General features: G+C 43.4%; 1 protein-coding gene across 6 annotated transcripts; it reads right to left on the bottom strand.

Annotated features, from left to right (window-relative positions):
- On the bottom strand, nt 1-27245 carry SLC17A2 (solute carrier family 17 member 2). 6 transcript variants are annotated; one of them, XR_004625341.1, is made up of 13 exons: nt 26042-26170; nt 21690-21797; nt 19955-20166; nt 17816-18049; nt 17643-17730; nt 14624-14710; nt 13012-13130; nt 12729-12890; nt 12125-12257; nt 11889-12036; nt 10993-11078; nt 7088-9567; nt 1-3038 (listed from the first exon to the last, which is right to left on the bottom strand). XR_004625341.1 is itself a non-coding variant. In XM_034660234.1 (13 exons), exons 3-13 carry the CDS (start codon nt 21715-21717, stop codon nt 9347-9349), a joined length of 1518 nt encoding a protein of 505 aa, XP_034516125.1. In that variant the 5' UTR covers nt 21718-21797; nt 23188-23337; nt 26042-26150; the 3' UTR covers nt 6240-9346. The 6 variants fall into 6 exon arrangements, 5 of the variants coding, with proteins under 5 accessions (XP_034516125.1, XP_034516124.1, XP_011234692.1 ...); XM_034660234.1 differs by lacking the exon at nt 1-3038 and adding an exon at nt 23188-23337 and having other exon boundaries at nt 6240-9567; nt 26042-26150; XM_034660233.1 differs by lacking the exons at nt 1-3038; nt 26042-26170 and adding an exon at nt 27128-27245 and having other exon boundaries at nt 6240-9567.
- Nucleotides 27246-27875: the final 630 nt, after the last annotated feature.

Raw genomic sequence — 27875 nt, 5'->3', positions numbered from 1 at the left:
GCCTGCTTCTTCCTCTCCCACTCCCCCTGCTTGTGTTCCCTCTCTCGCTGGCTGTCTCTCTCTCTGTCAAATAAATAAATAAAATCTTAAAAAAAAAACTTTAAAATAAGATGTGACAAGACTATCTAGGGTGACTGATTTACCTGGCATCCTAGGGCAGGGGGTGTTTGCTAAGAGTTTTCCAGGTGGGAAAGCACGTGCAATGAGAAATAAATATGAAAGACCGGGTGGCTTGGGAACCAGGGAGTATATACTGTGACTAGTGGAGAGGCCTGGGGTTTGATCCCTACAAAGAACTAAGGTTTGCAGGTGCTTCTGGACACGAGATGATGGCAAGCAAGGAAAATAGAAGTGTAGGGAAAGGGGGATAGTCAGAAGCCAATAAGACATGGGGAGAGGGAAAGAGAGCTGCAGTATCTCAGGGGGTAGATGGCAATGCTGAAATCAGAGTATAAAAAGGACAATGGCAGACGCTATGAAACCCTTCCACGGGGCAATGGGGCGATGACCCTGGAATTGCTGAGCCAGCAGCAGTGATATGTTCAGTGCCAAATTATATAATGGAAAACAAATCAAATATTGCTGGAGAAAAGCCCAGACCCAGAGAAGAGAGTTTTCAATAGTAAAGCAGACAGAAGAACCCACTCAGCTTACCAGGGTGCCGAGGTCCCCCTTCAGTGCTCCAGGAACTCTGGAAAGCGGGCCGTGGGGAATCCAGGCATAGAGCCTGTTCACCTCATAGTGTAGTCAGGCAACTGCCCACTGGGAGCAGTCCCTTCTAAATGCGGCAGCTGGGTTTAGTTAGGGCTTTCGATAAACTGATCAACTGGGGACTTACTGATTTTAGGACAGAAATGGAGCCATCAGCAAGGTGAGTGGGAGTTAGCCTTAGGCTGCCGCCCAGATACTCCTCGTGTTCATACCTGGAGAGCGCGCCGGCTCTGGTTACTTGGTGCCCCATTGTGTTTTGGAAGCCTTTAATTAATCAGTCTGATTAGCCTTTATTTGAAGTCAAATGCTAAATAATATCCTTCTGTCTTGTAAGTGGAACCATTTTAACTAAAGCATGGTTTAGCTTTGAATCAAATTGTCTCCTAGCTGTTTGCTATTCTTCTATAAGTTCCCTTGAAACACTGGGCACACACTAAGAAGGCTCTCAGCACCCTGCCCGAGAAGCTATTAACTTCCATAATGGTGTCAACTTATGTGTTTCTCAAAATCATGGCTATCTTCAATTTCTGAAAAGCATCATTTCGCATCTTCCAAGATTTCCTGATCATTAAGATCCCATCAAATTGCCTGTATTCTAAATCTTACTACATGATATCTTTTCTGTCTCTGTGGCCTCATTATATAATGGGGTATTAATGCTCCCTCACCACTGGATTGATTGTTGTGATGATTAACCGGCCTATAATAAGCATGCCACAAATGTTGGCTCTATTATATTATTATTTTTATTATTCATCTTCTTCTCATACATGCTGGTTCTTTTGCCTGGAACACACTCATTATTTTTCTTTATGGAGTAATGCTTGCTAACTTGCAGAGCTCGGCTCTAGTCAAGTCAGTGTCACTTTCTTGATGAGGTCTTTCATGGCCACATGGTGTTCTCTCCAATCTTTCCTGTCCTTCTATACTGCATTCCCAGTGCTCTTCCTAATTGTAATATGGGACTGATGATGGAGTTTATCATTTAACATCTGCCCAGTTGCTTTTCCTCCAAAGCCCATTTCCCTGTTTCCCTTTCCCTCTTTAGCACTTTACCCAAATGTCTCCTTTTCAGTGAGTCCTTCTTCCCTGCTTAATTTTTCTCCTTAATGTCTATCACCCCCGCTCAATATTAACTTACTAACTGCCTTGCTTGCTTTCTTTGGACAGGGACTGTATCTGTTTGCTCACCACCCTGGCCAGGCATGGGGTATATATGTTTGGAATGAGAGTATTAGTCCCCATCTAAGATGTCAACTTCCATGATGAGGACAACACTGGCATCACTTGTCACTGTGCCTCCAATACCTCACCCAGACACACATAGAAATTGCTCAAAGCATATATAAATGAAGAACAAAAAAGATAATCCCATCCAGAGGCCAGGCTACAAGGCAACCAATCTTTTTCTGAAAGGACATGGAGAGCATCAACCTTAAGACGAAAGGCTAATCTTGAGAAGGAACTATTAAATTACTGTTGAAAAGAATTCATAAAGATTGATGATAATTGACTTTGAAGAAATATATGAATAGTGATGATATTTGCATGAAAGGAAGAGTTTCTCAATTTCATTATAACTTACTTACAGATGATTTTCTAGGTCACTAATCTGAACCTGTTTGACACAGTCTAGTTCTTCCTTGTATCTGTGCGTGAAGCCAAAGACCCGTTTCTGTCCAGCCTTGGAGTGGCAGCATCTGCATGTTCCACACAACGACATGGTTAGACAGGCATTCCTCAGGACCGCTTCCAAGAATCCCAACAAAATATATAGCTCCAAATGCCAAACTGGCTTTTTCAAGCTCCTGGGTGATAACAGGGTCGTCAGCGAGGGTATTGTGCACCCATTTCAATGATGCTCAGCCCCTCTGCTTCCCTGAGACTTCTATGTCTGCGGCACCCATTTCTCTGCTGGGTTCCTGGGAGCCGGGGGTAGAAGTGGAGCTGGGGCCTTGGACCGTTGGGGATGATTCACCCTTAAAACTAGAGGGCACTTTCTGGAACTGAAGAGTCACATAACAACGGGGAGAGGGTACTCCCCTGCTTTCAGAAAAGTGACTAGACATGACCACTTGGGAAGCGGTTTCAACACAAACCGGAAGCCATTACGTTCTGGTTGGGGATGTCCATGCACTCAGCAACCTCTGCATACTCATTAATATGAATTAATCATCACACAAACTGACATCGCTTGGGGGAAAGCTCAGGTCCTAAGAACTGCAGTGGCATCCAGAGCGGCCGCAGGAGGTTCTGAAGGTGAAGCCACCTTCGCTTTATTCTGGCAAACAGCTGTCTCAGATAGAAGTGGCTCTCTTCCACAATAACTAAAAAGGAAACAACATAGATTTCATATAAACCTAGTCCCAAGACTTCTCACCCCTTCTTTCTAGTATCATAACTTTATTTTGGGGAATTATCTCTTTCCCATTGTGTGAGAACATATTGTGATGGTGAATCATGTGTTCTGACCTCCCGCTGGGAGCTGAAGAGGTCAGCTGAGACTCTGCCCATCAGATCGTCAGGCGCCATTAAAGCCAAAGAGCGAGAACTTGACCTAAATTCCACCAATTAAATCCTCTCCTGAGACCTTACATATTGAGGAGAGGAACTGGAGAGCGGAGAGTGGAGAACTCAACACCATCCATGTCAGCAATGGGGCAGACTGCTGTAGCTACCTTTCTTCGGGTTTCACTTTGATCCTCGGAACAGCCCCATTTCAGTTTCACTGAATAAATCCACGGTAGCATAAATGATCCAGTTGGTTTCTATAATTACAACCCCCAAATCCTCAGTAACACAAACATTTTTTTTTTAAATTTTCAATATGAAAAAAAGGAAATCAATACCATGGACTTCAGAGAATAGACACATTTTTTTGAGATTTTCTCAAAGTAAAAGTAAATTCCTAAAACTTTGTGATAGGACTCAAAACAAATATATATTCTATGGAAGCAAGTTATAAAAATCAGAATATGACATTGCACTGAGATGAAAAGGGGGTGCGGCCTATGAAAGAGAGATGCTAGTTAATAATGCTGTGGAAATGTTTAAAGAAAACCAGGAATAGTAAATATCAGAATGGATACTGCTTAAAAATAGACCATTTATAGAGAGAAGCAGTCTTCAAACTCTTTCGATTGTGTACCGCATAAAAGAATTTTGAAAAATTTAGCTACACCCTTGAACACTTTTAACTTGACATCTAACACTGTCTATCAAAAACATGAATGAGTTGTTTTATAAATAAAAGAAAACATTGAACATTTTATAAGATGAAATAAGAGGAGAAATGATGACAATTAGAGTAAATATTTCATGACATGATTTGATTTTAATAGAGGCTTGAACCGCTTTCTTGTAAAATTTATACCAAATTTAGAAGTAATCGCATAACTTTTTTATCTGAGAATTTTATCAAATATATCTTGAAACTGGGAAAATATCCCAGCTTCATTTCTAAGAACTGGTTCCCTAACCAGACCTGTTGCTCTGAATTCAGAAAGTTTCAACCCTGGTCAAACTTCACCTATAATAAAAACACATAAAATGGGCAAGGAAAGCCAGGAAAACCAAGAGCTAGGTGAATGTATTAATCATTAACAGGTAATCCCCTACCTGATACTTGGAATTATCCCTTTGTTGACAACCGAGAGATATTTACACTCCACGCATTGGCTCACAATAAGGTGTGGAAGCCTCTCTTTTTTTTAAAATGGGAAGAGGAATAGTGTGAATGTAGGCATATTTTCAGCAACTTTAAGAAATAATTTGGGGGGCGCCTGGGTGGCACAGCGGTTAAGCGTCTGCCTTCGGCTCAGGGCGTGATCCCGGCGTTGCGGGATCGAGCCCCACATCAGGCTCCTCTGCTATGAGCCTGTTTCTTCCTCTCCCACTCCCCCTTGCTTGTGTTCCCTCTCTCGCTGGCTGTCTCTATCTCTGTCGAATAAATAAATAAAATCTTAAAAAAAAAAAAAAGAAATAATTTGGAACTTACAGAAGTTGGAGAAGAGCTTGGGAAATGTGTCAGTGTGCTTCTAGCTCAGAGAAATCCAGGGAGAAAGCAAAGTAAAAGATTCAAGGATGAAGTCAGCAGAAAGTGGAAGGTAGATTACAAGGTTCTAGCATATAGATACATAGATAAGGGATTCTTAACAAATAAAGAAGAACCATTAATTTTTAAAAAATGAAGGAAATTCTAAGACCACTAGCTGAAAAGCAAATTACTCATGATATTCAAGGCAACATCAAATTGAAAGTGATTCACGCCTTGGACATCTTGGTGAAAGTATGGAGTTTCAGGGAAAAGAGAGAACCCTATCACACCTACCTGCATACACCTGTTCTACAAAAATTAGTTGGCTGATCAGACTACCTCATTGCAGTAGATACCAGGAGAGACTCGCAGGAGGTCAATACTGATTGGAAATTTTTGTGAAACAAAACTTTTCCTGGCTAACTTAATATTTTAATGTTTTAAGACTCCATAATGATAGTGTGGCATATTAAGAAAGATACTCTCTGCTATTCTGGAACTCAGAGGATTATCCAAGTACTTTTCCAAAATAATCTCCATGGGAATATTTTGAGAAAAAGAATGGGGAGGAAGGTGGACATTAAAAAAAAAAAAGGTCAGTGGCCAGAACTAGACTAAGGAAAAAGTGAGAGGTGCCCGGGATGGGATGGAATGCTCACTCTCCTGGGCTAATTCTGTGCTTGCCCAAGCCTGAGAAAGCATGTCTCCTTAAATGTTGCATCTTGGGCAACCTGGCCTGCCTCACCCTAGGGAAACTTGAATTACATCCAAATCACAGTGACAGTTACAATACCTAACAGAATGTAATTCTGGTATGGAAAGGACTTAATGCAACACTAGTACAGTAACTACCACAAGTTAGAGCACATATTCAGGGAACAGTAATGAAACCAAGGGCACTGTACTTGGGTGGCATGTCTGGGTGTCTCAGAGGCCAGTTTCCTCATCATATACAGTAAGAGTCGGCAGGTGCTTGTTTTACTCCGTGGGTTATTACCTTAAGAAATAAAGCATTAAGAAAACAATGAATCTGGGGGCTTAACACAGAAAATGCAATCTTCCTACAAAGGCAGACTTAGAGGAAAAGTCCTTGGAGGCTTAAGTTCTCTCCATAATTAAATAAAAGTAAATGAAAATAAATGAACTAAGTATCCAAAACAAAACTTAGGAGAAGTAAAATGAAAGGAAATAGGAAGTAAGACTGATGAAAGATAAAGCTAACAGATTCTAAAATAAAAAGACAACTCTCTTTGAGGGGCCTGGGTGGCTCAGTCGGTTAAGCATCCCACCCTTGATTTTGGCTCAGGTCATGATCTCGGGGTCATGAGATCAAGCCCCATGTCAGGCTCTGCACTCAACACGAAGTCCGCCTGAGATTCTCTCTCACCCTCTCCTTCTGCCCCTTCCACCGTAAATAATAAACCTTAAAAAAAAAAAGACAACTATCTTTAAAATAAATAAATCACTAAGTGGTCTGATGAAGAAGCAGAAAGAAAGCACGCACACCTCATGTCAGAGTCTCAAAAGAAGCTCACACCTCAGATACAGAAAAAAATGAATATGTTATTAAAAAGATAATTTGATCAAAAATTTCAATATCTTACAAATGTGTTTTCAATTATGCATAAGATGAATGAACCTCCAAGACAACATAAATGGTTAAACGTGATGGAAGAATATACAGAACCCTTCACAGGCCCGTAACCATGGAGGACGTTGAGGGAGTTGTCCGAAGAGTCTCTTCGCGGCGGCTTTTCCCCACATGGTTTCTACAAGCAACGCTTTCGAGCCCTCAGATAATAAAAGCAACGACACAATTTCCATTCTAATTTTTTTTTCAGATTATCGGGCACTAGAGAGTTTCTCATTCTTTTCTCGACATCAGCATAAGCTTCATATCCAGACACGACGCGTGTGCATTCAGAGCCCATGTCACCTACCAATAGGGCAGCCAAAGTCCTAAATAAACTATTAGTGAATCAAATCTGATGGTATCAAAAGAAAACTCAAGGTACAGTTTGCTCAACATGAAGAAATGTATTAATGTATTTCATACTATTTAAGTCAAAAGAGAAAAAGCAGATCATATCATTGTTAGATGTTGATCAACAATTTGACAAAAGTGAATTAATTCGCATGACTTAATGTTAGAAAAAGCTCTTTAGGGAAGGGGGGGCTAGAGATGGTTCCAATCAGCTCACAGTTGCACCTATTCTGAAGCCCCTGGAAAATGTACACGGAGAATTCAAACCATGAGATGGGGAACAGTCACTACAAAGTCCCTGACCCAGAGATGTCGTCTGCTCGGAAAACCTGGACGTGCAGGACCATTGTTCTTACCTCCGAGGCAACGGATGCTTCCAGAACCATGCGTGGGAAGCCTGAGCTCATTCATGTTGCTGTTTGGGAACTTAGACTGTGATCCAAACCTGACAGCATCGATCGTCCGGCTGCCTTCCCTTCTGCTCCGGTGCTGGAGGGCCCCGTGGAAGAGGAGGAGGGGGATGGCCAGGGAGAACAGGAAAGTGGCTCCTTCCTGCCCGCTTCACTTATCAGACCTAAGCCCAGGACGGAAGAGAGGCTTTGAGATAAATGAAACATTGGATTTGTTTTAAATAAATGTTTTACTTTTTACCTACATAAATGTACACTTTCCACAAAGTAAAAGCACCGTGTATGACCAGCACCCAGGTCGTGGGAGATACCAATGCCCGGGGGCCTCCATTTCATCCCCCATCAGGTAACTGCTTCCATCCCTATGGAGGGGAAGCCCTATCTGGATGTTTAAGAGGATAAACTAGTTTTGTCTGTTTTTAAAACCTTTACTTCAGCGTTTATCTATGAGAACCATCCGTGCCGTGGCATACTGTGGTCCTTACTCCCCTTGCTGTGTGAATAGACCTTTATTGATTCACTCATTCTTCTCTTGGCAGACGGTTGGGTTGGTTCCTGTTGGGCTACTCTGAACACTGTTGCACCTCTTGTTCTGAGCGTGGAGGGATGTTTCTAAGTGAGGTGTCTGTCATTGGAATGCCTACATTTGGCTTGAGGGGATGTGGCCAAGCAGATTCCAGAGGTTCTAAATCGCACTCATGTGCAGTGGGCTCCAGACCCTTGCCAATTTGTTCCATGTTTTCTCTCACTGTCTCCATCCATTCTGTTGAAGTGCAGCGTGGCGCTATCTTGCAGTGTTTTCAATTTTCATTTGTCTAATGTCTAGCCAAGTTGACCACCTTTTATATCTTTAGGCCACTTAGAATTTCTCTTTCATGAAGTCTCTGTTCGAGACCTTGGCCCATGTTGGGTTGTCTGCCATTTTTTATTCATTTTTTCCTATATTTAATTTGCCCATCCATTTTACGACTCTTCTCTTTTTCTCTTCGTTTTGTTTTCTACAAAGTCCCCTTCTTCTCTGTATTGTAAATATGCAGAGCACAGAGCCAGAGCGTTCTTGTCTTAGCGTCATCCTCAGAGCCTTGCCATCTGCTTTCTTTGAAACACCTCCTCAAAAGTAACTTGATTCACGTTAGGAGAGTCTCATCATCTGCTAGGTTAGCCCAAGGTCCATCCCTGTGGTTCTGTGGGGTTTTTAAAATGGCAGGAATTTGTCTTCTAGAACAGTTGCAGCAAAACTGGCATCAGCTCTGTGTATGAGTCAGCTCTCACAGCCTAGAGGATGTGTTTTAAAGGTTGGAACCACAATTAATTCCTGTTGGAGACAATGATGACTATTTGAGTCCTGGGAAAATAGGAAGGTCAAATGATCTTTTTCAATCCCAAAAAAGAAATGTCTGTGGTATGTGAGGTCATTCTGTGCTTTCTTCCATCTTGTTATACCTTCAGTATTCTCCTTATAAGTCATCATTTCACTTGAAAGCATCTCTGTTGCCTCCCTTCAATTTTCATTAAATGGTCCAAACTAGCCCTCTGTACCTTCTGGAAGAGCCCATCTTGCCTCCCCTTGAGCCTGTCTTTTCTCTCCCTTGATTTTTAGTTAACCTCATTCATTTAATCTCTTCCTGGTCATTTCCTGGTCATAAATTCCCTGGAATCTAGCTAAGGATAAGTAGATATCTGTTTCACCTGATGGAAATAATCCTGATCTAAATAATTGAAAATGGTCTATTTAACTTTAGCACATGAATTTTAATAGAATTTAGCCACATAAATAAACATCCACGTTTCACACAACGTATACAAATAATAAAAAAGTTAATTCTGTGGATTACAGCCTTAAATTTCTGTTCCATGCTGAGCTCTATAATGTATGACTAGGGCTCCTAGCAGGTCTTCTCTGTGTCCATAATCACCCCCATGAAGGTACTTGAGCAGTGATTATTTTCACATAGATTTTTATTCACCCAGTACTTTCCAAAGAGGAAACTTCAAAGACAACAGACATTGACGTTTCCAGTGCGTCCAGCAGCTGTCGACCCTGGCTGCATGCTAGAAACCCTGCCGCATGTCTAACCACCTGTGGCACCCAGGCTCTCCCACAGACCAGTTCATTCAGAGTCTCTGCGGTTGGCTGTGTCATCTGTGTGGTTTAGGGACTCCCCAGGAGGTCCAACACGCAGCCAGAGTTGAGGACCGCTAAGCCTACGGCCAAGAACATGTAGAAAGGATGACAATACGTGTGACGTAAAAAACGTCAGCACTGCGTTTCGGTTCATGGTTCAATATCCTCAGAGGCGGGTGAGGGTCTTCTCTCTGGCCCAGTCCTGGATTTCTACTTGTCCAAATGTGATGTAAAAAAGCATGCCAAACATGTTGACGGCAGCGGACAGGAAGAAGACATTCCTCCATCCAGACACAGAATCCTGGAGGCAGAAAACACAGAATTATCAGTCTCATGGCCCCTTCCCCACCAGCTCTAGAAATCCGCCATTCTGTGTATTGCAACAGTGATCTCAAAGTATGGCGGGAGCGGTCCACGATGGCCACTTGACACCTTCAGTTATCGAAGAAGGTTTTATGTAATTGTTGGAGACAGAATGACTCGAAAATGAACATTGGGTTCTGGGTCGAGATGGCTTTTTCTTTGAACCAAAATGAAAGAACCTACACTAATGTCTTTCTAGGAATCTGGATTTCAACATTCACAAAAATATCACGTTACTCATTTAAAATTATGCCTAAAGTGACGTTTTTAAGATCTCATCATTGTGCTCTCTCCGTTTAGTTTTGGTTTTGGTTGTTGACATCAGTGCCAACGCCCCTTAGATGGGCATCTCAGTACAACGTGAGTTGTATTTGCTGGAATAATCCTCCTCGCCCAGCCCTGGTAAGTCATAGTTCATTTCTGGCATTAGAGTCACAGCGGATTCCTAGCAATTTGGTCGAAAATGAACCTGGAAACCAGATCACATACAGAGGTGTTAAAAATGAAACAAAACTTTTTTGTAAGTTGGGCTCCCTGGGTGGCTCAGTTGGTTAAGCGTCCAACTCTTGATTTCAGCTCAGGTCGTGCGTGATCTCAGAGACATGAGATTGAGCCTTGCATTGGGCTCCATGCTGGGCGTTGAGCCCGTGTAAGATTCTCTCCCTCCCCCTCTTCCCCTGCACTCCCTCCCCTGCCCCGTTCTCTCTCTCACAAAAAAATAAAACTTTTTTGTAAGTTGACTCTTACTATCTTGCCATCCCAGCCTGGCTCTGCTTTTTCTTCTGTCCTCCCAGCCCGTACTTCACACTGAGCGAGCCTCGTGGTGCGAGCTCCCAGCCAAGCTTTTACCATCACTTCACCTCCCTTTACTTACACTGGCCTTGGGACCCTTTATGCTTCCGTTTTGTAATTGTTTCTAATTAGAATTAATCTGAACAGACTTTTCGTAATCTTTCCCTTCTGCTCCTCTGTCTTTATCTCTTACCATTCCTTGACATTCTGTGGATTACAGCCTTAAATTTCTGTCCCATGCTGAGCTACTCTGGTCCTAACCCTGAACTGTTTCATGCTTTTGTTCCTCCGGGAGCTCATCTGTGCTGTTTTCTCTACCTGAACTACTCATTTTCATCCATCTAACATCCATTCATTTTTAGAAGTTCAGCTCACATTTTTCTTTCCCTGGGAAATCTGACCGAACAGACCGCCATTTCGAGTCCCTGTGAATAGAGGGGCTGCGTTGACATCCATGCTTGCTGTCTCTGTCAGATCGCACAGTCCTGGAGAGCAGAGCCCTGCTGTGAGTCCCTGGGGCCTCTAACAATACCTGCCACTTGCAGATGTTCAAGAAGCTGGCCGACCTTACTGATAAGGAATCCGGTGGCAGTGGAGGAGATGATTCCTGCGATGAGCCCAAATCCCCTTGAGATTCCCATGAGGAAGCTCGCATACCTGCGGGTCGATGATTTACAGATGATCTGATGTACAAAGCTGTCTGGGGCTTTTCAGCAACTCAGCTTTAATGCAGTTCAATTATAATAGCAAAGCCATTTTGCCTAATGCAGTGTTTTGTTTACCTAAAGACATTTGGGATCATGTCTGTTTGCCAACCCTGAAATCACCTCTCTGCCAAATCAATAACCAGCGGCCACTTCAGTCTCTGGGGAGCCCAGGATCCACCTTCCACCCCTAGCTCGGGGCCGCTCAGCAAGGCAGGCAGTGTATGCAGTGCCCAGGACAGCACTCTGGACAAACTGCCTAGGTCCAAAGCCTGGCTCTGCCTTTGTGTGACCTTAGGCCTGTCACTTCACCTTGTCATGACTCAGTCTTCTCCCCTTTAGAGTGAGGGTAAGAATCAGACCTACGTCATGCAGCTGTGAAGATTAGATGTGTTGATATGTGTCTGTCAAGTAGGGCTTGGACTGTGGCAAGCGCATATGCATGTGGGAGCTGATATCATCAACACTCTGGAAGCTTTTCCAAAACGCACATGTGTGGGCCCTTTCCCAGAGCACACAGTTCCAATTCTGGTGGGGAGGCTTGGAAAGCTTTTCATCTAAATGATTACTGGCAGATATTGGGAACTATTGTTCCAAAAATGCCATAATAGGTCATGGCCATGTACTGACGTTTCTAGTTATTTGTCATTATTATACTATCATTTTGTGCATGTCACAACATGGAGGGGTTGCAAGAAGAAGGCTGAGGCCTAAGGTCTCCGAAAGGGCCTGGGTGAGGGTAACAAGCAGGTAAAGGTCTTACTTGGGGGCGACATCTAAGGTGTTGATGATGAACCCCGAATCACACAGGTTGCTGGTCCCAGGAATAAGTATCAGCAAAATAATGGTTGTCACGTAGCTGGAAGCCACGAAGGGCAAGGCGACGGCACATAGTGATGGAAGGAGGAGCCCTGGGAAATGCAATGCACGATCAGGACCCCTCTCAGACCATGTGTGGGAAAAGGGATTACTTAACCAAGCCCACGCACCTATCCTTACCTAGAGATGAAAAGAGTTTTCGTACGGTGATTAATCTGAGAAGATTCCTGGACAGAAGGAAATCTGCCAACTGGCCTCCTAGAATCGTACAACTCGAAGCAGCAATGAAAGGCAGGGAGGACAGAACCCCACTCTGAAAGAAGGAAACGTGTATAGAGAGTGTAGACATGCAGATGGCCTCATTGTTTATCAGCTCCCCAGGGAACTGTGAGCCCCCCCCCCCCTTCCCTGGACATTCTGAGTTGTTTTTAGGAAATTAGCATCCTTTTCCACAGAAGAAGAACACTGCCTCAGGTAAGAGGGCCTGTTCCACGGCATTCCACTGGTCTCTGGAGAAAAGTAATATTAATCTCTAAGGAACGTTGAAGAACCAGTTGGTGCAGCAGCGTTGCTCAGTGGTTGTGCAATCCAAGGCACATCAGCTGACCTCTACATGTCCCCAGGTCCAGGCCTGGACAATAGGAATCATTACATGCCTCTCTCAAGGTCATTGTGAAGGTTAAGTGAGTAGGTTATGTGCAAAGCCAAAGTGCAGTAGGCAGCATGGAGCTATTTCTCCTTATTGCCATTATCACTTTCGTAGACGTACCGGGAGGATACTTACATCTCTGATGTTAACGTGGAGCACAGAGCTGATGTACGTCGGCAGGTATGTTATGATTATGGTGCATAACCAGAAATGGCTGAAAAACCCCATGAAAATGGCCCAAAGTGGCAGGCATCTGACCATAGCCTTTATGGGGACAGATCTTCTGGGAGAACTGGACTGAAAGGAAATATCTCATCAATGTGGGGTTCAAACAGGCCTGAGGGTGCCCCTCCTGTGAGCCCCACACCCCACCCTGGAGACCTCCGCATGGTCCACAGGTAGAAGGGATGCACTGTACCTGTTGAGCCAGTGAGGACACGATGTATTCCTTTTCCCGGGCGCTTATGCATGGGTGACGCACGGGGTCATCATAAATCACCGTGAACCACAGGAGACAGCAGACACAGCCGATGCCACCTGGGAAGCCAGGACCCCGTTAATTTTCAGGAAGATCTATGTGCTGGGGGAAGGCAGTTTCCTCTGAATGACAACATCCCCCACAAAACACACATATTAATTCATGTTTATTCCACCATAAGGAAATAAACTTGTCCGATTCTTTATTTCAGTTCTTTTACAAATCTCCGTTTTTTAAATAAAAGATTTATTTATTTATTTGAGAGAGAGAAAGAGAGAGAGACAGCATGAGCAGGAGGGGCAGAGGGAGAGAGAATCTCAAGCAGACTCCTTGCTGAGCACAGAGCCCAAAGCGGGGCTCCATCCCAGGACCCGAGATCATGGCCTGAGCCAAAACCAAGAGTCAGACACGTAACTGACTGCACCTCCCAGGTGCCCCTATAAATCTCCTTTTAAAAGCTCTCCAGATACCACCTCTCAAATTTAGAGTGCCATTTGTCAATGTCAGAGCCCTCTGGAGAGAACGTGATCAGGAACGTACCATCGCATAGCTGGTTAATTACTCTTAGGACTCCAGTCCACTGGTCATAGTGTTATGTGTCATTAGCAGCAATTTCTTATTACACACATTATTGTCTTATTTTGGAAGATCTGAGTAGTCAGGATTGAAGAACATAGTAGTCATACATACATGAAACCACCTGCCAGAAAATCTGTGTGGCAAGGCAAAATTTCCAGCACATTTGCAAAAGACAGTGTTATTTGTATTCAAACAATACATTCATTATGGATTTCCAGAAGAAATATTTCTTGACAGTACCTGATTAACACGTGTGAACCAAAATGACCTGGGATTGACATCATTAATGAGAGAGCCATACAAGCCAGAATCATGCTGACTGACATCATTTGGTTATAACAATAGAACAGAAATAGGTCTCATTGCTGAGATCTGTCATTTGAAGAAAGTTAAAGACTGCATCTAACAGGACAAGCCCTGGAAGTCTCCCTACGGAAGAATGCATTTATTTTTTTTTTAAAGTAGGCTCCACAACCAACATGGAGCTCAGAGCGCAACTCAAACTCATGACCATGAGATCAAGACCTGAGCCAAGAACCAAAGTCAGACAATGAACCGACTGAGCCCCTCAGGCGCCCTGGGAAGGGTGCATTTAAATCGAGCTTTGCAAGATTTGCCTGGTAGAGCATAGGTTAAGGGCATCTTGGCAGAAATAGTAATTACAATAAAATATGAAGACGCGTTTAAAGTGTGTTCCACCAACTTTTGGTGACACAGACATTTTAACCACAAGGCAACTAGACCTGGCATTTCAGATGTGGCGCTGGAGGTCCTCTAGAAGACGCCTGGGGGGGGAGGGGAAGGCTGCACTCCCGATTGCTCAGAAGTCAGCACCACACGGGGAGGCACCTGGAGTAAGGGAGCCACTGCTCTTCCACGTTCTCTCTCATCTGGGAGTGGGTGACAGGCAACGTGGGCATCCAACCAAACGGCTGGCAGACGGGGGCTGTGGATTGAAGGGAAAGTGACTCACCGAAGACGTAGAAGATAAACGGCCAGCCCAAGGCCTGCGAGATTAGCCCCCCCACGCAGAGGATGATGAAGGAGCCAAACGCTGCCCCTGAAGACAAGAGGGACAAAAAGGGCATGTATGAAAACAGCAAAGGGCTGAGATCGAGTGGCCTCCCTGGACATTGTCCCAACAGAGACGAGGCAGACGTAGAATTACTGAGTGAGGACAGCCTCTCGTCCTGCTCACAGATCTCCTGCAATAACGGCATGTGAAGAACTCAGAACTGATAAATAATAACGGTGCGCCTCCTGACGTTCCAACAGCCCCTTGACACCAGTGAGCCCAGTACAAACCCCTTAGTTTGTCGTAGAAACTCTCTGCAATCACAGCCCACCAGGATTTCCTGAGAATCACAGTTGCATTCTGGCCGGGTGCAATATGAGCTTGAGGACAGGAAAGGAAAAGTCTTACACAGATTAATAAGATCCAGTCCCTGACCTCAAGGAGCCTTCAGTCCAGCTGGAGAGAAAAGCATGAGCAAAATTCACTATTAAAAATATAATATAGTGTAGCTCTTGGAGTCTGAATGTATTTAACAGAGACCCACAAGAAGAAATGCATTTTACATGGCAACATGATACGTACACAAATACACACACATCCATAAACCTCAAACCAAAGTTTCATGAATCAATACTTAGACTCACCACGCGCAATGCACTCCAACATTTTAGTTTATTTTATATCCTTTTCCTTTCCTTTCCTTTCCTTTCCTTTCCTTTCCTTTCCTTTCCTTTCCTTTCCTTTCCTTCTTTCCTTTCCTTTCCTTTCCTTTCCTTTCCTTTCCTTTCCTTTCCTTTCCTTTCCTTTCCTTTCCTTTCCTTTCCTTCCCTTCCCTTCCCTTCCCTTCCCTTCCCTTCCCTTCCCTTCCCTTCCCTTCCCTTCCTTTCCATTCTGTTCAGTTTTGTTTTTAAATACTGGCTTTGACCCACTGCATTGATTTTATGACCTCCAAATGGGTCCTGATCTGCACTTTGGGGGGATAAAAGGACGTGGACTACAAGCACAATCGTCAGCTACTATATGCACTGGATGCGTGTGCTGTACTGTGCGCTCACAAGAGGAGCGTGTCAAAGCTGACCGTGAGACTTACAAAAGTTCACATGAGATAAGCAGTGAAATGGATGGATTTTGGGTAAAACAAGCTAGGAGTAAAGGACCTTCCAGGAAAATGGGCCAGTAGAGCAGAGCCAGAGAGAAGTTAAGGGCAGATTGTAGGGGGCGTGACATGAGCCTTGCCTACGGAGGGATGCTGAGTGGAATAGCAGTGGTGGGACCATATGGCAGCCAATCGTTGTATCCACACAGTCAGGAGATCAGTTTTTATCTGCAATCTTGGAGAACACATTGAAGTCCAAGCAAGGGAGCGAAAATGCCTTATCTGTGTTTTAAGGAGATAACTTGGCTTCCATGGGAAGAGAAGTCTGCAGGAACAAAGCTGGAGGAGAGAGATGACTAGCTGAGAGTGACGTGGTTTTGGAATATCAGTGAGGTTCGGTGGGGTGAGATCTGGAGTCGATGACCAAGAAAGAATTCTTGAGACGTCTTTGGTGCAAAATGGTGGTTTACTAAAGCACGGGTACAGGACCCATGGGCAGAAAGAGCTGCTGTCCCGGGGTTGTGCAGGGTGGCTGATTATGTCCTATGGGGTTAGGGGAGGTAAGGAAAAGGGGGGTTTTCAAAAGAACTTTCAAATGCTAACGAGGACCTACAAGATACGGAGGCTTTGCCATAGTCAAGTTAAGGTTGTTTTTCCCTCTAGCAAGGCATTAACATTAAGACAGTTGGGAGCTTCCTGGAGAAATATCACATGTCTCCCACCCAGGAGTGGTGGGGGTGAGGGGAGGTCACAGGGTGTCAGATTGTGCTTTGTCCTCAGCCAGCCTTCTGCTCCCTCATCAAGAACATTTATAGATAGGGAAGACAGGACAACTGTAGTGGAAGGAGCCAGAACGCAGGAGGGTTGCTTGGGAGTAAAAATCATCTGTAGGTGCAGCCGTACATTGGAACTGGGAGTGAGAGGCTTGAGGGAACCTCGCTTCTGTTCTGCAAGCATCCACTTCCAGTGCTACCAGCCAGGCCAATGGCATTGATAAGGTCATTGAGTCCTTGGTGGGATCTGATCACACACCCTTGGAGGCAGACGGCAGGGAGATTGAGAGCATGGGCTCTGGGGCCAAACTGCCTTGGCTCAGAGCTCAGCTCTACCACCTATGGCTATTGGTATTTGGACAATTTATTTAATTTCTGTATATGTTAATGCCTTCTTTTGTAGAATGAGAGTTTAAAAAATACTTAATTATCAGAGAGTTGCTGTGAAGATTAGCTCAGGAGAGTAAAGGGCTCAGAAATCACGTGGGCTCTTTAAACTCAACTTTCCAGACTGATTTCTCTCCTTACTACTGTGAAATCTGATAGTCTTAATTCTCATGTGTGTATCTTTGCTAAAACAGTGTTTATACACTATTGGGTAAGTATATAAGTTTACTTGATCTTTTTTTTTAAGACTTTATTTGAGAAAGAGAGAGTGAGAGAGAGTGCGGGAACATGAGAGGGGGAGGAGCAGAGGGAGAGGGAGAAGCAGACTCCCCGCTGAGCAGGGAGCCCTTCAGGGGGCTTGATGCCAGGACCCTGAGATCATGACCTGAGTCGAAGGCAGACACTTAACTGACTGAGCCACCCAGGGAGGTGTCCCTAGGTTTACTTGATCTTTATGCATTTGTGCCAATTCAAGTTCTAAACATTTTCTGAAGTGCTTTCCTGACTACCGTAGCTCACAGTGGTCTCCTGCTTCTGAGCCTTACTGGCTTTGCAGCACTGACGTATCTTTCTTCCTGTCACAGGTGTTACATAACTGTCTCACATTGCCAGATTTCTTGGTAGCACTTTCTCCCTCTCCCCCAAAACATCCCATGCAGAGAAAGGAAGATGTGTTGGGGCAAAACAGATTACAACCTGTAATCCATATGCTCATCCTTACCTGAGCCCGCAATGCTGGTGAGCTTGCTTCGTTCAAGTGGGGGAGCCCACTTGGCCCAAATTGTAAACTGACCTGTCCATGCCATTCCCTGAAATGAAAATCATTGAGACCTTTGATCTCAAGTAGAATTCAGGCACCTGTATCCCATTCAGAGTGAGAAAGTAGCTGGATACCTGGGCCATGCCCTGGACTGTCCGAATCACAATAACCAAAATCACTCCGAAGTCAGCGGCCAATGGCGTAAAGAGGGTGAGGAGGGAGGAGATCAGCAAACCAGCACCCAGCATCTGTTTTGCTCCAAATATCCCTGCTAAGTATCCACTTGGGATCAGAGTCACTATTATCCCATAGCTGATGGAGCTAAAGATGATACTCTGAGTTTCTGGGCTCCATTCATATACAGAGGCCTGGTGGGGGATGGGGGGGAAGAAAGAAGATCATTTGCTAAGGAGTTGTGTCATGAAAAGCTACTTTAAAACCAGTGCTGCTTGGGGTTGATGGGATTCTAGCATAAAAATCCACTTTTCTATATTTGTTTTGTTTTTTTAAAAGATTTTATTTATTTATTTTGTAATTTTTTAATTTAAATTCAATTAAACTAAAAGATAACGTATTATTAGTTTCAGAGATAGTACAGTGATTCATCAGTTGTATTTTTTACCTAACAAATATCCCACTTCTCCCAAACAAACAACCAATTATACCCCTAATCTGCTCCTTTCAAAGGGGGAGTAAAAACAAGAAATAAAGAAGGAAAGAGATAAATAAATGAGTACATGATAGGAAGATGAAAATGAAAAAAAGCCATTGAGAGATATTTCATCTGAGAAAGGGCTTCCTTTAACTATTTGCTTCCGGAAAAAGTTGGGTGACATGTTGACTCTCATTTCAACAATTAGAAAAACACAACTTTACTGAACTCTCATCAAAACCAGTCCTTAAAATCAAGTTTAGGAATTACGGTCTGCCTTGGCCGAGATGACTTCCTAAAACACATACTGCATATTAATAAGGTCACCTTCCTCTCATGATGTAAGCCAATAAATAATTTTTGGTAGCCTACTAGATATGTGGCATCATGTTATAAATTGAAGTAAAGAAGCAAAAAAATACATATAAAATATGAACTATTTTTAACCATTTTATGATAACTATAAATAATGCAAGATATATGATTCAGGTCAGAATTCAAGTTTGAGCATAAACATCAGTAAAATGGGGACTTTGAAAAGAGGGAAGAAAAATTTGCAAAGGTCCCAGGAAGGAAGCAATACTTGAACCATCCTTTGAAGAATGACGATGATTTGCACAAAGAGAAATCGGAAAATTCATCTTTATTGAAGAGCAAAAGTGAACTTGTAGCATTTGAAATGATATCAAATGATGAGAAACTAACCAGGACTCTGATTTGCTCAGAGCCTGGGCCACTGACAGCAGATCTGAGTGTGCTGAGAAGTGGGGCCGGATTTTGGAGGAACACAGCACGTCAAGAGAAATTTGGCGACCTGAAGGTATTCTGAATCTTGAGCACGAGAATGTGAATGTGTAGAATGAATGACGGAGAAAAGACTGGAGGCAGAGAGGTCATTATAAATAAGCTGGGTCCAAGGTAATAAAATCATGAAATACAAGGGCGACATTAGGAATGCACAGTAAATAGTAGTTTAAAGGAAAACTTTAAAAATAGGGTATAATCATGATTTTCATACAATATTGTGATAAAGATTTTATTTAACTCATTGATTAGTGAGGGAATTAGTAAGATGTTACAACTGGTCCAAAGAGAATTCAAAGACCCATAAGTAGGAAGTAATGCTGAATTAGATTTTAAATATATGGCAAAATTGGCTTATTCCACTGAGGGGCAAGCTGAGGAGAGTATCAATTGATTTTCCACAGGACAAATTTCATTTCCAGAGCCATGGGCAAAAATCCCTTGCATTACTATTTGTTATATAGAACTTACAGAGCTGCAGAATGGCCCCAAGACAATGAAAGGTGCAGAGATCTACGTAGAATCTGGCAGAAGGATGTGCTCTGTGCCAAGTTTTTCATGGAAGACACCTCGTATTCTGTTCCTTTGTGGAAGTTTTCACAATTTTTTCTATAGTCCCCCCACCTTGTAATAATAACAAACTCAATCAAGTATTATTTTTATCACAGAGGTAAGCAATATCTCAAAAACAAAGTTCCAGTCTTTTTTTCAGTTGGTCATTGAAAATTCATGCTTTTGTACTTCACAGAATCAAGATTCTTCCTTTCAAACTGGGTTTTCCCTCTCACCAAAGAGCATCGTTCTCCATGATACTTACCCCTGTATTGAATTCCTTCATGGATCTGCTGGGGTTGTTGAGGGTGTCTGCAAGAGGTCCTTCTGTGGAGGCATTGGGCAGACCGTGCTGCTGAGTGCTGTTCACCATGGCAATGATTGCAATGCTCAGACTCACACGCTGGGTTATCATGGTGAAGTTTGAGAAGTGCATGATGAGAGCCAGTCCATAGCGTAACGAACAGAAGTCTGGACCTAGAGGGCAATATGGAAGTACGCAATGAGCATCCTGACTGAGGCCACCATCTTTCCACTTCTCCTGTGGCTAAACCTGAAAAAAACATCAGAGACCTCACTCAGCCCCACATTCTTTTTTTCACCGAAATAGCTATGCTACATGCAACATTCCTTTGTCATATCCTTTAGTTGGCTGCAAGAGAATCAATCTGGGATCTTACAGTCAAGTAAAGCAAATGTGGCCTTTTCTCCCAAAGGTGTGGGAAGCAAATGGTAATTATAGGAAAACCTAAGTGAAGGCATTTATGTCACATTGTCCCAAAATAAAGTGAATGGGGCACATGGTGGCAGGGCCAGTGACAAAACCCAAGTCACCCAGCTGCAAGTCAGAGGTCCTGTCTGTTCTGCATATTCATTCACTGTAAAGCTTAGAAGTTTATACTTAGAGAACCACTGTTGAAGGAAGCTCACCAAACCTCAAGGATTCTCTTAAATATTTGAGAGAAAGAGTGCATAAATGAGCCCCTCCACTGATTCCTTAGTGTGATGTTCCCTTGGAAACATTTTTGTTATGTGCCATTAGACCCTGACTGCATTTGTGTTCTGCTTTTAAAAAACTAACGTGGAGAACCATTTGTACTGGGTTTGTGGGTGATACAGTGCTGGACGAGTATTAAATATGTTATAAGAACAACATATTTTCTTTAAAGACTTTTTTATTTATTTGAGAGGGAGAGAGAGAGAGAGAGCAGGGCATAGGGCAGAGGGAGAGGGAGAGGGAGAGAGAGAATCCTCAAGCAGACTCCCTGCTGAGCATGGAACCCAATGTGGGGCTCGATCTCAGGACCCTGAGATCATGACCTGCGCTGAAATCAAGAGTCAGCTGCCTAACAGACTGAGCCACCCAGGTGTGTCCAAGAAGAACCCATTTTTTTAAAAGTCCCCACAAGGTGAAACAATAGACCAACGTTGCAAAGCTTCCCAAGTGAATGATGGGTTCGAGTTTTTCTGTGATTTGGAGAACTAGAACTAAAGAGAAACAGAGAGAGAGGACCCGTGAACAAACAGATAAAAATACAATGAAAGAAGTAATTTTTAGGCTGAATAGGCTCAACGATAAGATTATTTGCCTGCAAAAGAATTATTTCCATGCTACTGGAGGATTCCAAGCTAAGGAGATAGCCAGCCCTTGGCAATAACACTACAGCAGGAATTCATACAGAGGTTATTCAAAATGACTTTCCCAAGACTTATTCCATTCCTTATGTCCCAGTATTTATTGGTCATTTGGTTTGATTTCTGGTAAGTAACTCGGTGGGGCTCTCTAAACAAAATAACGACAGGTAACAGGATGAGGGCCTGGAGCTGGTCCAATGTTATACTGAGTCTTTGAGTCATTATAATGGGTGACATGATTTAAAAAAAAAAAAAAAGAAGAAGAAAAAACAAAACTAGAAGGAGAAAGCAAGGAAAAGAACAACCCTGGAGACGAGTGCCCACTCTTCCATAAAGGAGCCTGTGAACAAGAGGAGAGGGCTTACCTTTCCCAGCAGAAGGCTTCTTGTCCATTTGGCTTCTCTGGGAAGTGGTGGCCCAGTCTGTGGACTTTCCCTCTGCCCCGAATCTCTTTCACCACGACTGATTTTTATCTATGGGATAAACAACAGTCCAAAACACAAGACACAAGTAACTTTTCATGTGAATGTGGCCTTCTCTCAGCATCAAAGTTTTGATCCAACTCAGCGATGCGATTTACATTTTGCAGGATGCTCTTGTTAGGCTAACAGAGGACTCGGTATTTATAAGAAAATCGGGCTATATGACTCAGAACTAGTCTTTTAAATTCTGCAACTATCCCTTCCTTCCTCTGTTCAGTAAGAATCAGCCTCTTTCCGAGTGCCACAAGAATTAAATGAGAAAATTGCAACCACAGAGAGCTGTGCAAAGGCGAGGGGTACTGTGGCTTGAGGTGAGTCAGAGGACAGAAAAGTTAAATAAGCTCAGGAGTTGAGGAGAAAGTTCCAGAACACCCTTTCTTGCCTTCTGACCGTGTTTCTGTCCCTTCTGAACAGCCAGAACAACGCTGCCCTGGGTCTTCTCTGAACAGGAAGGGTGACATTGCGGAACACTTATGTGTATTACATTTGAGGCTCAGAGATGTTTGTTGTTGTCTTTGCAGCACACAATTTGGACACTTTATTGGACTGAAAAGTTCTTCAGACCATCTGTAAAACCACACTGAGTGGGGCTTTCTACTACAATTACAAACAAATCCAGTCGTTTTGACAGGAAAAAAGAATTCATGATCCCCAAGTGGACATGTTTAATTTGAAATTTGTATACCGGTCAAACTCTCTTTGCGGATACATAACACTTATTTCTTTTAGGAGCAATCCTTTATCCTCAGAATACTGTCAATTTCGCAGCCATCCCTAAACCAAAGTGTCCATGACTTTACAAATACATGTATCATGCTTATAGTTCATCACTGAAAACTTTGCATTCTTTCTGCACATCAATTTTATGAGAATTATCTGCACCCTTAGGGACATTCATATTCTATGACTTTAGGATAGAGACTCATAAGGAATGATAAGACGAAGAGTTTTGTCCAAAAAATTCTTTGCAGCAGTAGTTATTACAGCATAATATTGGAGACAAATTAACCTAACCAAAAGGTTTTTAGTGAGTCAATTTTAATAGATTCTTATGATGGACTTTATTAAAATAATGTCCCCAAGATATTGACAGGGAATAAGAAAAAGAAGCCAATTCACCCAAGTGCCAGCCGGGGCTAATTCTGGGTTAGAAAACATGGTGGTCACACTATTCTTTATGATTTTCCAGATCCATCTAGTGATTTTTTTTTTTTTTTTACAAATCGTGGATGCTCATTTTATACCCAGAGGAAGCTAATTTGAAAGAATGATAATTAGGCTTCATTAATATAGACAGGATAGCCTTCTGCTTGCCAAATTCTCTAGAATTCTAAGAGTAAGACCTCCCCCTTTAAGGTTTGAAATTTTCTCATTTGTTTACCTGGACCTAAATAGATGCCCAGTGGCTAAACAAGACAAGGTCAGCACCAGGAAACATGTTGGCTTTTTCCTGCTGTGGAAGGCTTTCGAGTCTTGCTAACATCTGGATGATACCAGGAGCCCCGTTCAGTGCTTTTCTCTCAGATCCTAGCTGAAGCACAGTGAAAAGGACACCGAGTTTACCTGGAGTTTGGACCACTTTCTAGCTGATTTCCCTTGTTAGGTACGGTCCCCAGACTTGCCTAAAAGGAACTTCTTCACCATACAGGCAACTACTATCGTTCGTTCTCCACTGAAAGCTTTCCCACCCACCTCGCCAATCAGTCTGAACTCTAGAGCTGAAAGGCACACAGAGATCCTCTGACCCAATTGCTCATTTTACCGGCGAGAACACTGGTGTGCCAGAAGTCTGAGAGGTTGACACCCAGTCACACAGTTTACGGGGAGCCAGCACCAGCTCCCCGAGGGCCAGACTGTTGCTTATTCTGTTAACACTACCCCCCCTTTATGTTCATATTTTAAGCTCAGCTTAGGACACAATAGAGTAGCTTCCTTTTGAGGTATTCTACAGGGGAATTTATATGGCTTTAAATGGTTTAATCATTTATTCCAGAAGGAAATTTGAAGATGAAAATACCTGCAAGTGGAGCTTTGAATATTTAAGAGAATAAAAATGACTAGTTTATCTTACCTTTTTTTGTTTTTGTTGTTAGTGGAATTATATCACAAACCTGTCACTTCGGCTGTCCTTCCCCTTCCACCTGTTGCCATCCCTACCTTAGTTTTCACCATTGCACATACTGTTTTGAATTTTGTCTCAACAGCCGACTCCACTTGTTAATTTCCTGTTTCCTTTGCATGAGACAAAGAGAGAAACTGGGCAGACATCCCAAACTACTCTAAACTAGGGTCTCTCGGTAATGTAATAATGAAAACTATTTTCCCAAAATAATCACAGAAGCATATGAAATGATGGGGTCGGAGCCTTGTCATGACTGATATGCACTCGGAGATAGTGGGTTGAGTCTTAGTCCAGTTGTAAACACTATTAAGGACCTTCCCATTCAGGGATGACACTTCTAAAAACCAGTAAATCCTAGCACCAAAGCTGTAAGTAAATATAGAAAAACTGAATGGACAGTGAATGAAAATTCTACCTTTTAAAAATAATTTGATGATACAGTATAGAATTGTAGATAAAAAAAATAATAAAGTAGACAACATGGTTTATGCAGAAGCAAAAGAGTAGTATTTTTTCCTGTTTTTCTCAGTCTGGAACCCACTACTTTGTTATAGTCGTCTTTTTATTGCTCTTAGATTTCTGCTAGTCCTCAGCCTATCTTGCATCATCTCTGTTAGTCGAGTCCCCCAGTTTACTCAGAGTAAATGTTGCATGTGGGTGAAGAGTATGAACCCGCAGTTCAAAGGGCGTCCAGGGACTAAGCCCTTCTGTGCCGTTTACAATCCCAGTAAACCAGAGCAGCTTTCATAAGCTACCAGAGCTTTAATTGAACAGGAAATAGAATAAAACAGGAAATATGGGGGTGCTATTACTTCACAGGACAGTTGTGAGTGGAAAAAAAAGGTATGAGGCGTGTTTTCTAAATGTAAAATATGCTTGGTAAACCGTGACTGATCCAACAGCAGCAATAATAATCATCGGTCACGGGATTGGCCCTCGGGCCCTCTCGGATGAGTAAGTACGGATTTAGGGCAAATAAAACACATTTCTGTAGAAGTGCTTTTGATTGGTTGTTAAATTGGTTTTAAACATTTCCTTTTCAAAGAGGGTTCTTCTGAACTAGAAGCCACGAGATGGGAGAAGAAGGGACGCATCTTGCTACAAACATCAGAGAATATGGGAAGAAGCAATGTCTTCTGAGTTAGTAAAACTGAGGCCCCTTTTTATAACCTGTCTACCCTTCTGAAGGTAGTGCTGAAATAAAACTCGTTATTCCAATATGTCATGTATGTCATGCTATCAATTTATGTACAGATTTAATCATGAGAAAAGAAAAAGAAAAAAGACTTGTATCAAGCACCAATAGTGGGAGGTCCTAGTAAGCAGGGTTAAGGCCCAAATCAAGTGCAGTTCGGTCACCGCCTTGGGGGACTCCCAGCTCGGCTCACCGGGAGATCCACAGGAGTGGTTGTGCACCTTTGCTCCAAGTGACAATGTCAGGCTTATCTTCCAGGCCTGTGCGAGCCCAGCTGTGCTTGGGACTAGGGACCTTCTCCGGCAGATGGGGAGAAGGCGGCTTTACCGAGCTGTCACCTAGGGCTTCCCGCCAGAGCACCGTAATCACAGTCTCTCTGGGCACCTCTGCTGAGCTGTCCGATGAGGGCGACTAACCAGGTGAGCTCTGCAAGCATACGTGTTCTTGCCTTTAATCTTATTCACAACTTCGTGTTCTCCTTTTCTTGAGGGACAATTTCAAATATACATAGAAATCTGAAAAGACTCATTTGGCACAGTCCCCAACCCCAAAACCTGGTTAGTTCTGGTCCAGTGTTTTATCCCACAGTGAAACCCACCCAATTCATCGAGGCATCACAGCTAATACGGAATCCTCAGAGAAGGGATCATTGCCCAGTGTCCATTGGCACTGGAGGGCTCTCAAGCCTTGTTCGATTGAATCGATTGAATTGATCTAATTGATTGAATCAATTGAACGGATTGCATGCTTTAGAAAGTCTCTTCTTCATTCTGGAAGCAGAAACCATTCCCAGGCGGGACTCCTGAGGCTGCTGGTAACAGTTTTCCTCTGACTTCCCCTCAAACTGTTCCCTCCCTTTAATGGATTTCTGTCTCATTAGTAATTATCCTCCAACCCAAAAAGAAGAAAAGCACTTACCTTCACCATTAAACCAGTATTTTAAGCCCTAGACTATAAGGCTCCCTGAAGAAGTTTCCATCCTTTCTGCCCTTTCAAATAACTCCACAGAGTTTCACAGGGATAAATAATGAGCCACGTGGCAGTCAGACAGCATCAGGTCTGGCCCTACATTTTCAGAGCAGAGCGCCTGGGTTTGACTCTGCTGCTTAATTTTTAACTTCATTTTCAAGTTCTCACTGATAAAATGAGTATCTCAAAAGTTGACATCATGTTTTTCTGCTTTGAACTGTGCATACAACCAAAAAAGTCAACAAGCATTTTTCCTGAAAGGAAGGTGGCATGGTGTAGATGAAAGACCAAGGCTCCTGGGATGGGAGAGACAAGGTGAAACCCACCTTCACTTCCCACTGTTTTCTGTGGCCTTGGCCAAGTCACTTAACCTCTGTGAATTTCATTAGTAAAGCAAGGATTTTAACACCCAACTCATGGGGTTATTATGCAAATTAAATGAAATACTTACACTAACTGGTAGTCGGTCTTCAATAAATGAGGTGTTTCCACTAAGAGGTTCTGCTAAGTGGTCTAGACTTTCCTTAAGCTTTTGTGCCCACATTCTAATAAACTTGGGCTAATCCGAGAGCCTTTCATGGAGCTACTCTGTGTTAGGGAACATCATCGAACACATGTGGCCACGGACTGACCCATGAGCTAGGCATAGGCACTCAGGGGCTCCTCGGCCTCTCCCCTGTCCTGGGAACGTGGGTCCCGCTTGCCTTTTCTGCTCCCAGAGGCTGCTCCAAGGACATCACTTTGAGATGCGGATGTGGTGTTGAGAACACCTGTAGGATATGTGACTGAGCCCAGTTAGGGCCTTTTTATAAACTTTTAAAATCTGGAAGGTGGGTGTGGAGAGCCACTGCTGCCCCCCATGATTAGGGTCATTCCCTTTGCTATTACTAAAACGCCACCTGCCCACCGGGAGGCCGTCTGCGTCTTCAGTCTCTCCCTGTCCTCTGAGACCAGGGGCCAGTTTCCGATTACACTCAGGATGCTCCCAAGAGGGGGGCAAACCAACCCCCGGTACCCTTCCCTCCTATTTCTTACCTGAGCATTTCATACTCCAATCTCTGCTTGACTCCTGATTCTTGGATTAAGTCTTGTTTAGGAATTTTATTTTTTGGTCTGTGGTTGCTACTGGATATTTCCAGCTTGACTCTTGACCCTTACAGAATGAGGTGGGGGCCCGCCCTCTCTCGCTGTCTTAGCTTCAAACCGCCTTCACAGAGCTTCCCTGTGGGCTCGGCCTCACCACACTCCCCCAGAGAGCCTCCTGGAGCCAGCACCCTCGTTCAGCTACTCCATTTCTTTGTATGAGCTTCCTGTCACTGCTGTAATAAATTAACACAAACTTAGTCACTTCAAACAACACATATTTACTCTCGCAGTTCTGGAGGTCAAACGTCCAAAATGGGTTTCACTGGGCCGAAAAACAAGGGTCTGCAGGGCCACACTCTCCCTGGAGGCTTTAGGGGAGAATCCGTTTCCTTACCTTTTCCAGCTTCTAGACGTCACCAGCTTTCCTTGGCTCACAGCCCCTTCCTACATTTTTAAATCTTTCTCCCTAACTCGGACCCTCCTGCCTCCCTCTTTATAAGGACCCTTGTACTTATCCTGGGCTCACTTGGAAAATCCAGGAGAGTCTTCCGATCTCAAAATCCCTAACTTGATCACACATGGAACATGCCCTTTGCCACAGAAACTAACATATTCACAGGCTCCAGGGACTAGGATATGGAAGTCTTTGAGCAGCATTATTCAGTCCACTTTTAAATCACGGAGGAGTAGAAGGGAG

Source organism: Ailuropoda melanoleuca, chromosome 5 (genome assembly GCF_002007445.2).
Source record: "Ailuropoda melanoleuca isolate Jingjing chromosome 5, ASM200744v2, whole genome shotgun sequence".
Taxonomy (NCBI): domain Eukaryota; kingdom Metazoa; phylum Chordata; class Mammalia; order Carnivora; family Ursidae; genus Ailuropoda; species Ailuropoda melanoleuca.
This window is presented reverse-complemented; position numbering and strand designations above follow the sequence as displayed.